Source organism: Pinus tabuliformis, chromosome 5_2, assembly GCF_031772625.1.
Source record: "Pinus tabuliformis cultivar Carrire ecotype Pingquan chromosome 5_2, CPIR1, whole genome shotgun sequence".
In the NCBI taxonomy this organism is placed as follows: domain Eukaryota; kingdom Viridiplantae; phylum Streptophyta; class Pinopsida; order Pinales; family Pinaceae; genus Pinus; species Pinus tabuliformis.
The window spans coordinates 900,515,704-900,528,365 of record NC_142306.1 but is presented as its reverse complement, the minus strand read 5'-3'; the positions used below and the strand labels follow the sequence as shown (position 1 = coordinate 900,528,365).

Genomic DNA, 12,662 nt, shown 5'->3' with positions numbered 1-12,662 from the left:
ATTACCAATGAGTTATAATTGCCAACTTCAAACTTCAAACTTTCATTGTCATAGTCATATATTGTTTACAAAAAATATCATTATGATATGAAAGAGTCAAGGACTCAAGACTCAACAGTTATGAAAACTAAACTAGAAAAGACAAGTAAACTGTAAATCTACATGTGGCCCTTGCCACGAGAGTCTCCTGTATGAGCAGGTCGTGGTGGTCTTCTAGAAGGCACATGCCCTCCACATGAGAGTGTAGATGGAGGTGGCGACAGCAAAGGAACAAGACTCGAAACTCGAGCACTGCTACTAGATGGTGGAGGTGGCATGGCTGCTACAGCTGCTTCATCTTCATCCTTTATAAGTTCCTCTTTCAGTTCTTCAAGATGTATAGTTCCATCCTCCAAATTGTCATCCTCTGGGTTGTTGTCCCAAATTTTATATGTTGGATCCTCATAAGCTCGATCACAGTAATGACTCAACAACCTCAAGTTGTAGTGCACATAAACCAAGCTTTCTGCCCGGTTTTCATTGAGTCTGTTTCTTTTCACATTATGTATGAAGCTGTAGGTGCTCCAACACCTCTCTGCAGAAGAAGTATTTACAACCTGTGATAGAACTTTTTTTGCCAATTTTGGCAAAAGTCCCTGGCCGCCATATGATTCCCACCATGTGAGAGAATCAAATCAGTCTCTGTCTTCCATTGCATGGAAGGTACCAAAGAAACCAGTGTCACTGAAGTATCTAGCTATTTCAAGGCGCACAACTGCACATTCCTCCCTATCAAGTATCAACTTTTCTAATGCATCCAAATATCCTCTAGTTACCTCTGCATCTAAATGGGGTTTGGTCCTAACCCCACCCCCTGGTGCAGGTTGGCCCAACCAAGGTGTAGAGTAGTATTTTGGCGTAAGGATATACGCCAAGAAATGTAGTGGAAGATTAAGTTTATTCCACCGTACATAAATGGGCTTGGTGAATTCAAATACTTGCCTCACACTTGACCAAAACATACCATCAAGAGCGGCCTCCTCCATCAGTTCAAAACCTCGCCTGTCAGTTGCATTTGTAGCCCTTTCCTTTAATACCTGCCAGTGTGGACTTGATACCATGCTAGCCAATGACTCTCTTACCTTCAAAAGGCACCTGAAGGTGAGGTAATAGCTGCCAAATCTAGTCCTCGCAATCTTCAACTCCAATCTTGAGTGACTGCGGAAAAGGCCATGGGTATTGCTATGATTTGTAATAAATTTTATCATTTGTTTGCCTTTCTTGTACAAATCACCAATCCATTTGTATTGTTCATTTTTGTTCTTAACAACATCATGCATCAAAAGATTCAATGTGTGAACCAAACACCCAGACCAAAATATGTTGGGGTATTTATCCTCAATAATTGCTCCCACTGCCTTACAATTAGGAGCATTATCAGTGATGACTTGGATGACATTGTATGGCCCAATACAGTCACTTGTTTCAAGTAATGCTTCTGCAATGTTGATGTCGGTCTTGAACTTCTTTGAGTAATCATATTATGTTGGGGTATTTATCCTCAATAATTGCTCCCACTGCCTTACAATTAGGAGCATTATCAGTGATGACTTGGATGACATTGTATGGCCCAATACAGTCACTTGTTTCAAGTAATGCTTCTGCAATGTTGATGTCGGCCTTGAACTTCTCTGAGTAATCATATGCATTTAGAAAGATGGCACCACTAACAGACACAACAAGAACACTTATCAATGGCTTGCCTTTTACATTTGTCCATCCATCAGATACAACGGACACCCCATGGTCAGTCCAAGAACTTGTCATTCTATTCAAAGAATGTGATATTTTTGCTTTTTCATGATCAAGTCCAACGGTTCTTGCCTTGTCATACCTAGGGCTCTTGTATCCTTTAGGGGCATCATTTATGGCAAAAACCATTTCGTGCCAATAAGGTGAGCAAAGAACATTGAATGCTATCCCACATGCATAGAGAAACCTGTAAACTTTTGAATCCACATCATTCCTACACCCCTCATCAAGGAAATCTGATATGGTTCTACGCCTTACAGCTGGTGACCCTATGCCTCCATATCCATTGCCTTGGGAGGATGCTGAAGGAGTTCTTTGTGCTTGTGATTCTGAGCTTGGTTCAAAAAAACCCCTTGATTTTTTATATTTGTATTGGGCTTCATCATCTTCCCTTATGTATTTGGCTCTATCTGCTACTGACACTGCTGCACAAGTTTTGACTCCTATTTGTTTATCTCCATCCCATGGCCTTTTCCCGTAGAGGTGTTTTCTGGCACGGGTGTATGAACCTGTGTAATTATTGTTGCAATGGGGGCAATGAAATTTAGTGGTTCCACCCCCTTTCCCTGCTTCAGGCCTGTTAACATATTTCCACAATGGAGTTTGGTCATGTTTAGTTTTTTGAGAGTCATGTTCACCCTCCTCCAGCTCCTCACCGGGGCTTTCATCAAATCCACTTTGTCCCCCTTCTTTATCCCCCTCTTCATTTTGACCCCTCCTTTTCCTACTCTCCAGCACCATAATAACCAGAAAAGGGACCAAGAAGAAGAAAATGCCAAGAAATATAACCAGGTCCATGATGTTTGAAATTTGTAGTTTTGAATCTGCAAAATTTAATGGGAATGGGAATGAGAAAATTAAAAATGTATTTAGTTTTACTATTTACTATTTATTAATTTTATTTATTTAGATTCATCATTCATCATTCTAGAATCTAGAAATAAGTTATAACGTTACTAACCTACCAAATTACTAAGTTACTAACCTCCTTGCAAGCTTGCTCCTTGCTCCTCAGCGCTCGCTCCTCGCTCCTCCTCGCTCCTTTGCACAATCTCCTTGGCTCTCCTCCAACTCTTTCAAGTCACAATGAACTAAAAATGCCCCCCAAGCCCTTATAAAACCCAAAAAAAAATTAAAACAATTTTTTTTGGCGTTCGAAATTTTATTACGCGCTTTTCGCTCCCGGCCGTAGCGCCCGTCGCTTCGAGAGCGAAATTTTTTTCATCGGGAGCGATTTCAGGAGCACACTCCCGACCCACTCCCGAGCCACCCCCGCCGGCAGCACGGATTGGGAGCGGGTTCGGGGGCGGTGGGGGGGGGAGCTCCCCCGCAACTCTGTCATGTCCGCTCTCTTACTCCTCACCAAGGTACTCCTCTCCAGGGTTTTCATCCAAACCACTATAAACCACTTCTTCATCCTCTTCTTCATCGTGATCTACCCTCCTTCTTCTACTCTCCAACACCATAATAACCAAAAAAGGAACCAACAAGAAGAAAATTCCAAGCCATATATAGCCATGATGTTTGAAGTTTTGAGTCTTCAAAAAAATGGAGGAATGGGAATGGGAAAGAGAGAAAAGAAAAATTATATAGCAATGAACATAAAAAAACAAAAATGTTAGATTAGAGTGTAGATCCTACCCCTTTGGCCTTCAATCCCAAGCTCCAATCTCCCTTGCAAGCTCCTCAAGCTCCTCTTTCTTACTCTCTCTAAGTTCCTCTCTCTTGCTCTCTCCAAGCTCCAAACTCTCTCTTGCTCTCTCCAATGGGTGAATAATGGGAGGGGAGAGGTTCTTTTTACCCTTTCCCCCTCCACTTCCCTCCCTTTCCTCTCCCTCTCCGTCTGTTAGCCGTCACCTCCCTCTCTCGCTCGCACAGCTTTTTCACCGCCAACAGGAGCGCTCCCCTAATCGCTCCCTCAAAACCAGGGAGCGAAATTTTTTAAAGGGAGCGTGCTCCCGAAATCGCTCCCCCTTCGGGAACGATTTCGGGAGCACGCTCCTCAGTAGCTCCCGAGCAGAGCACAAATTGGGAGCAAATTCATGCCGGGGGGGCGCTCCCCCTCAACCCTGTACTTTACACTTTCTGTGATATGATTAAAAATTTGTTGTTTGCTTGTAATTGCTAGAATCTATATGGTTGATGCTCAAATAATTCATCATTAATGTACTATGGATGCCATTTCTATCTTTCTATACAGATATGTATATTTTCATATATTCTACAATTAATTTGGCATTCTGGATGTTTTTTGGAAAATGATGCTTCTGACACTTCACTTCTCAAAACGCTCCCGCTTCGTACAACATTACCTTACACTATGGACTCAAATTAAGTTTTATCAACTAAATATCAAAGTTTTTAGCAACATGAAGCATGCCATGATTGGCAGACTTTTCTTTTCTTTGGGATCAAATGATTAGAAACAAAGGGCGCAATGTGGATACAAGGTAGCGCAGAAAGTTATATGTCGGGCAAAATAAAAACTACAGAAAAAATAGTCTGTGTTAGTCAGCTGACTGAAACACAATAACAGTCACCTAATTCAAACAGAAAATCAAGCACAAAGTATACAATCATACTTTACTGAGAAACACCATCCATGCTTTTGGTTATGACAGACACCTTACATTAAGAACACACTCAGCTATTAACTTATAATTCTAAATAGTTTGTGTTAGTCGACTCACTGCAACACAATAACAGTCACCTTATTCAATCAGAAAATCAAGCACAAAGTAATGATACAATCATACAGTACTGAGAAACATTGCCCATGTTTTTGGTTATGATATCAGATAGACACCTTACAATAAGAACACACTCAGCCTTTAACATCTAAATGTTAAGGATCATATAGTACTCAGAAGTATTGTCCATACTTCTGGTCACAGAATGCACCTTACACGATGGACACCATGACCAAATTATTATCATTTACATGTCAAAATTCTTAGCAACATAAAACATGCCATCATTGGTAACTGCACACTTTTCATCCTGTTGGGTGTCTTGTTGTACAATGGATCAATGCAGGACAAAAGGTGATCTGTCAACAGAATGAAGACTACAAAGAAAATAGTCTGTCTTACTGGACCCATAGTGACACAACTGTAGTCACCACATACAAATAGCAGCTTCAACCTAGCTTCCATTTCCATGTAATTTATTAGCTTGAATCCAATCCTGCAACGGGGGATGGATGATCCTGTCTTGGAATCTCGCATTGATTAGCATTTAATATTAATTCATATATTGCAGAGCTAGGATATCAAAATAACCAAACAAAGAAATGTAGAAGCTGAAGAAGCTGCCAATTAACCAACAGCTGGTTATAGTGATAGCCACAATTGAAAAAAACAATGCCGAGACTGAAGAAATTAATAAGTAATCAGTAGCTGGTAACGGCAGTGGACATATAGGAGTTCCTCTCTGTAGGTAGAAGGTAGTCATATAGGTCTCAAAACTTGTATGCTAAATTGCACTGAAACAGATATGAACACAGATAGGAAGATGGTGGGAAGTGAATATGGGAAATTTTCAGAAAAGCCCTGATACAATACAACAAGAAGCAACTTATAGCTTTTCCCCTCTTCCCTAGAATATCCAGATGGAGGTCAGCTCAATTGCCAGCCATATTAGTCTCTCCTGCCCCCAAGGGACTCCACTAGATTTGAACCTATAAACCAAGACCTGCTCATCAGAAACATGCCTTGGGCCAATTGTTCAACCATTTGAGATAACCCTTGGGGTGAGGAAGCAACTTATCTAAATAAGCACAAACACACACACACACACACATAAACATCAAACATATGGATTCAGAAAACTTTCCATTAATTTCAAAACTGGAAACACCATTCTACACCATATTCAATGTTCAATTTCATAAGACAATTCTACACCATATTCAATTTTTATTAACATGAATATCAAATTTGAGAATACTAAGAGGCAAAAGTTGAGGATTAAAATGCCCTGTAGAGTACAAATAGCATCATACTATAGTCAAATCATTAGCATTCACAATTTTGCACAACAATGCGGCTCGTGACGGTGAAGGAGGTATGGCCTACTAGGTTCTGTTAACAGAAATCTTGAATCTTGACATGCTTAAACGCTGTCAAGTATGCTGAAAGCTGAAAAATACTCCAAATTCTACTTTCCATATGCCAGGGCTAATGAAGCTGAACCCAGCACCAAACAACCAGAAATGGATATCTCTAACTTTTAAGGTTAGAACTTAATTTTATCACACTTCCATTAACTTTATGAATTATGATTAAAAGTTAGATAAAATTACAAGAATTAAGATTAGGGTTTTCTTTGGCTTTTTTGTGTTTTAAATTTTTTGCTTAGTTTTCTGCCCAAAACGCTGTTGTTCATTGCTAAAATGTTTCCATAATTTGTAGTCATGACCCATCGGAAACTGTTTCTGTTTTGGCAAATAGCATTTCAAGGGTCTCCTGGGATGTTTTTAGTGAATTTGCTTGTATGCCATCAATAAAGCCAAACTGTGCTATAACCAGAAATAGATGTATGAATTGAGCATGACTCCAGATTCTGTGCATAGTTAGGACTAATAATTGGATTGCTCTATGTAGTTTGTTGGTTTGGGGCATCCTTTTATTCAAAGCATCACAAAGTCTTGTTGGCTATATAAGTTTGTTGACTATTATTGGCTATAGATTTTTCAACCACAAACACCATTTATCTCTCTCATCAGTTTTTATAACAAGTCAATCATATGATTATTCTCAAATAAGAAAAGCATTCTAGTTCAATACCTTAGTTTCCTTTGGTTCATCCAACTGCCATTGCGTCTATTACTCACTCTCATCTACTTGTATAACAAACAATGTTTGTTGGCTTGGAATTCAAACCAGCGTCCACATAGGCATCAAATAAAGGTGCTGTAGTCTACCACTGGAATTTCAATCCCTTATTACAGAAACTGTCTTGCCCGAGATGACTACTACTCCCCAAGTCATTCATATACAAACCAAAGGTTCTATGACAGAGAAGTATAGAGCTTCTCAGTGGAGGTGACAGGTCTCTCATTACCAGAAATATCTTCAACCTCGGGGTCTTAGGCTTGGGCCAAGGGCCAAATTTGCATAAACTATAAGAGCTTCTATCTCATCCAATATAGCATGCTTATAACCAATGTGTCATCCAACTGAACTCAAAGCTGCTAGTTTTATTGTTGCAATTCCATTGTCCCACTCCGCTTTGAGCAGATGATGTACGATCTCATCACCTATGACTTGGAAAGTCCACAGCAAATCATATGATGGGACTCCGTTAACATCTATGGAAGTGAATGTTTGCTAATGCAAAGGCACTGTAGGGATCATCCAATCAAGAGGGTGGGCAGTGTTAGCCAAGCATTCAGAGCAACTCTAAACTTCTGGATTCTCTAATCCTGCAGCAGCTCCAAACTACAGAGTTGTGTTTCTTATTCTTTCTTGGGAGTCTGCAGTGACAAATTGAGCAATATCAAAAATTCTGTCAGCAAAGTGTTAGCGTCTCTTGGTTTTCTTATTCTTTCTTGGGAGTCTGCAGTGACAAATTGAGCAATATCAAAAATTCTGTCAGCAAAGTGTTAGCGTCTCTTGGTAGTACTGGGTTTCAAACCAGAGAGTGCATCTACACAATGACGGTCTCATGATCTAATGGGCATAGTGATGCAGCAATCTGATTAATCTCTTGTGATTGTGAACGGTTCATCATGTTGCATGGATGCAATGACATGCTCAGTCTTGAGTGGGGTAAACTGGCCCCAAGCCACATCCTGCATTTCTTCATCATCATCTTTAACCTTGGTATCTTCGAAAAAGGCAACCAAAGTTCCCTTCCCATGTCTTTTCCTTTGTTCGGGTCCTCATATCTTTTACATCCAAACTGGTCAGGGCTTGCTGCATCGGGATATTGGAGACACCACTAGATCACACCTTGAAGTAGGAGTGAGCCCCTAGGACTAGGGAACTTGATCGCCAAAGGGAGGATTGCCTAATCAGGGTGGCCTTGTGTGTCTTCAACTCAATCACAGTATTCCTCTGCAGTACAGGTGTCTCATCATCATCGAGAATGTGAATAACCTGGGCAATACTAGCAAGTGTCTCCCTAATAGATACAACTGCAGGCTGCATGGCAGCAGGAACAACAAGGACTAGGATTGGAGATTCCCTGATTGCAGAAGAACATACATGCGCAACAACAAAGGTTGGCCACAATACCCACATGATTCGATTGCTTCTTTCCCTACTACTGTAGAAAATAATGAAGCGCCCTAGACATATGCTTATTTTTATGAGTGCGACCAAAATCTACAATCCAATAATTGGAAGATGTATAAACATACAAGGCCTTTGAAGTAGCTGCACAAAAAGGTTTACCATCATTTTGGGAGTAAATTTGCAGCTGATTGGACACGAAAAGCCCCCTCGGTTACTTCTGAAGCTCTGCGAGCAACTTATGACACTTGTCTTTAGGATGCTTCACTTTGCCACAATACCCACATTATTTCTTTCTGGATTGCTTTTGCCCTACTACTTTGGATGTGATTGACGCTAAGAATTCTTTTGGGGTCAGTATTGTGCTTCTTAAAGTTTTGACATTCTTCTGTATGGAACAAAACTTACCATGATGCTCTAACTTTCTTCTACTCCTCAATTAAGGCATTACCAAAACTATCAAAATTTGGATTGGTAAACTAACTACCAGGCAAATTTTTCATGGAAGACTAACTGGAACATAATACCCCGTATGAAATTGGAAGGTTGAAGAGAAAAAAGACTGGATCAATTTAAGATGCCCTTTCTTGAAGGTAGGGTTGCATTTCTCAAGTAACAGTTGTAAGTCCTTGAACCAAGCAAGGTAGTATTCAATGCAGTTAAAATCCTGTAGTTTCAAAATAATCTGCTGGCGCTATAAATCTAAATCGTGGGAGATGGTTTATCTGAATAAATCTGTTACAGCTCTGTTAAAAACACAATGCGTAACTACAAGTGCACATGAGTTTGGGGAAATTGACCTGACTACCTGTAACCAGAAATTGAAAAACACATCGTAAGAGCTTCACGGTTGAATAAAAGTGTCGTGCACAACATCCATATAAAGTAGCCACTATAAACGAAGAACCATTATAGATAATCAACGTGGGAAGGCGGTAAAAGGCCATGGGTTTTTCGAAAATGTGCACACATAGCACATGAAGTGAGCTAGCAGATGCCAGACTAATACGCAAGGAGTCCTGAGTGAGCTAAGGCTCATAACAGATCCGAAAAAGAGTCTTTGAATAAGACTTTTGGGGTTTAGGCACTCTGACTGGAGATGGCCTCTTCGGATGGGCTACTATTTAAATCCATTTTTCCATCAGAAAATTAACCCTGCGCGTTTCATCAATCTTAACTCACTGATAAATAGAAGGGTTAAATGAAAATGGGAAGTACCTTGCAATCATTGCGCACGAATTGGATCCCATGTCCGGGATAAATTGTAGATGAACAAAACCAACACTTCTCAAGCCATCAAGAAGTGTTGGTACTGTTCGTCTACAATTTATCCCGGTCCGAACCCTTCCTGTGTCTAAGTTATTAAAGCTTCATCACTCGAAGAGACCTCCGTTCATTGGAAGTTCCCAATCCAACGACGTTGATGTACACCTCTGCCCCACCTCAAATCTACTATTATGTTGGAAACCCACGTATATATATCAAAGAGTCGGGTACTCTTTGATATATATTCTTTCCTTGGTCGATCGAGGGCAGGAAGCCTGTGGGATCCATGGGACCGCAACCTGTTCGATCCGTGGGTACCTGTTTCTCGAATCTGGGACGTCTTCGACCACGGCAGCGCGTTGGACTCCCCGACCTTTTCCTTCTCTCGGCACGCGCAGGCCATTGCCAACACGAAACTCGACTGTAAGGAAACCCCCGAAGCTCATGTTTTCACGGCGGATTTGCCCGGTAAGTTACCCTTTTATTTGCATTAATTCCTCCGCATAACTATTTGCGTTCTATTAGTTAAATAACCGGCGGTCCCGTTGAATTTATGTGTGCAGGGCTGAAGAAGGAAGAATTGAAGATTGAATTGGTCGACAATGGGAGTCTGAGAATAAGCGGAGAAAGGCACAAAGAAGATGTGCAGGAAACGGACCAGTGGCACCGTGTGGAACGGTCGAGTGGACGATTCATGAGGCAATTCCGGCTGCCGGATAATGTGAATGCGGATGGCATCTCTGCAAAATTGGAGAACGGTGTTTTGACTGTGAATGCCCCAAAGATTAAACCGGCAGTTGTCTCTAATGGCGATGCCAAACCTATTGAGATTTCTGCAAACGACAAGTCAAAGGGAGCCATTGTAATTCGTGATTTAGGGCTTTCTCAAGTACAGATGCTTGAAAATAATTGCGGTCATTTAGTGTCTTGATTAGTGAGTGTACTCTTTGGCTGTGGTTAATAGAATATATCTCCTTTTGTTTTCTTTTTCTTCTTACATGATTCTTTCCCTAACATTTTTGAAGTTGTTTTCTGTGTCAACATTTTTTTGGGGCTCTGGTGGTGAATTATTAACGCTTTACCTTTGAAGGATTTTTTTCGGAGTCCTGTCGGAGTCCTGTACTGAGGTGGAGGAATGGTCCGTTAGAAGTGGAGGAATTGTCTGTTAAAAGTGGTTGGTTTGTTAGAAGTGGAGGAATTGTCTGTTAAAAGTGGTTGGTTGGGTGGAATTTAAGTAAAAAAATTTCAAAAATTCTTGTAAATACAGCGTTTGAATACAAAAATCCCTATAAATTTTTTTCAAAATATGACAAAAATTTCCATAATTTTAAAAAAACATAACTTTAAAAACAAACATAACATTCCCTGGCTAATTTAATGTAATATTTAAGAACAAAAATCCCTATAATTTTTTTTCAAAATATGACAAAAATTTCCATAATTTTAAAAAAACATAACTTTAAAAACAAACATAACATTCCCTGGCTAATTTAATGTAATATTTAAGAACAATTATTTCCATTTGATATTTAACAACAAACAAATCGTTGAAGGAGTATTTAAATGTAATATCTAAAAACAAACGTGTTTAAATCTAGTATTTAAAACCAAACAGCCACTGTGCCACAGGGATGTTTTAAGATCATGTTCGAAAACTGATTGATCTATTCGCTACTCACAATTTTTTAATTACGTCAGATTTGAAAATCAATTTTATATATATATATATATAATCAGTCTAAGTTGGATATATATATATATATATATATATATATATATATATATATATATATATTGGTTAAGAGTTCAGTTTAAGTTTTAAAATGAAATGTATATATATTTAATATGTGTGTCAAAGAATTGAGTAAAGGGTAAAAGATAGATCACTTTAAATGAGTGAAAAGAAGAAATTATGGATGAGACAAAATAACAAATGGAAACTGGTATATTTAACTCAATGCATGTTCCATAGATAGCAAGGATTTAAAGAGTTTTATTATAGAGATGTTTCTTAAGTGTATATGGGGAAAAGAGTTGGGTAGAAAAAAGAAGTATTATGTTCAAGAATTCAGCCCTTCTTGTGATCCCAACAAAAAGAGTACATTGGTGTTAGCATTTTATGGAGAGAAAAGATTCTTATTACTCAATTAAGAACTAATTCATATCAACTACGGTGCTAACAGGTTTGTTGAAAAGACCTAAAGAAGCTTGGGAAGAACGGGCAAAACATTTCATTTTGAAATATGATAGAGAACAAAGATTCTTATTACTCAATTCAGAACTCACATCAACTACAGTGTTAAACACATTTGTAGAAAAACCCTAAAAAAGCTTGAGAAGAATGAGTAAAACATTTCATTTTGAAATGTGATGTTTTCAGAGACATCAACAATAGTATGTTAACATCAATTGCTTGACATTATTTTATCAATGAAAGAACGGTGAGAAAATTAGACATTATTTTATCAATAAAAGACCTAATTTTCTCATAATTCTTTTATGAAAAATATTATGAAAAAAACCAAAAACAATGTTTTATTTTTTATTTTTTTTTTAATTTAATTTTATTTTATTTTGATTAGACTAAATCAAAATATTAAATATTACAACATCTTCTGCATGAAAAAGCTAAGTAAAAATATCACTGGGCACTAAATTTTTATTACATGCGCCTCTTGTGGCAATATATGCTTATGCAAAATATATGGTAAAACAACCTTAAATACAATATATAAACTGGTTTCTATATTTTCATTAATAAAAGGTAGAGTTTTTTTCATCTGGAAGAAAACTACAACTTACTAATCAAGTGAAATCAGATAAAATCAATCCTCTTTCATTGTAAAATTGGACCAACAATATTTATAAACTGGTTTCTATATTTTTATTAATAAAAAACTAAAAAAAACTACAGCTCACTAATAAAGTGAAATCAGATAAAATCAATCTTCTTTCATTGTAAAATTGGATCAACATTATTTCAAGACTCATATTTCATAATTTTATTAATTTAAATTACTCTTATAAATTTTAATTTCATGAATAGGAAATACAAATCAAATTATCACGGGAAATAATATCATAAAAATTCATAATTTCCTTAAAAATTTCATCCATAAACTGTCGAAACAAAAACGAGATCACAAATATAACCCGTGAAATCATACAAAAATTTACCAATAAAAATTATTGGGTAAAATCATAAAATAATTTTAATGATAAAAGTGTGTAATTTTATAATTTTTTATATTTATTTTTATTTTTATTTAATTTGGAAAAAATATAATCAGTAAAATATTAATTTTGTTTTGAAATTATATATATATATATATATATTTATTTTTTTATTTTTTTTCATAATAATTTTTT

At 37.7% G+C, this 12,662-nt stretch overlaps 1 protein-coding gene across 1 annotated transcript; it reads left to right on the top strand.

Annotated features, from left to right (window-relative positions):
* Positions 1-9,469: 9,469 nt before the first annotated feature.
* LOC149162219 (18.1 kDa class I heat shock protein-like) lies at positions 9,470-10,287 on the top strand. Its single transcript, XM_089435654.1, has 2 exons — positions 9,470-9,761; positions 9,857-10,287. Exons 1-2 carry the CDS (start codon positions 9,485-9,487, stop codon positions 10,222-10,224), a joined length of 645 nt encoding a protein of 214 aa, XP_089291780.1. The 5' UTR covers positions 9,470-9,484; the 3' UTR covers positions 10,225-10,287.
* Positions 10,288-12,662: the final 2,375 nt, after the last annotated feature.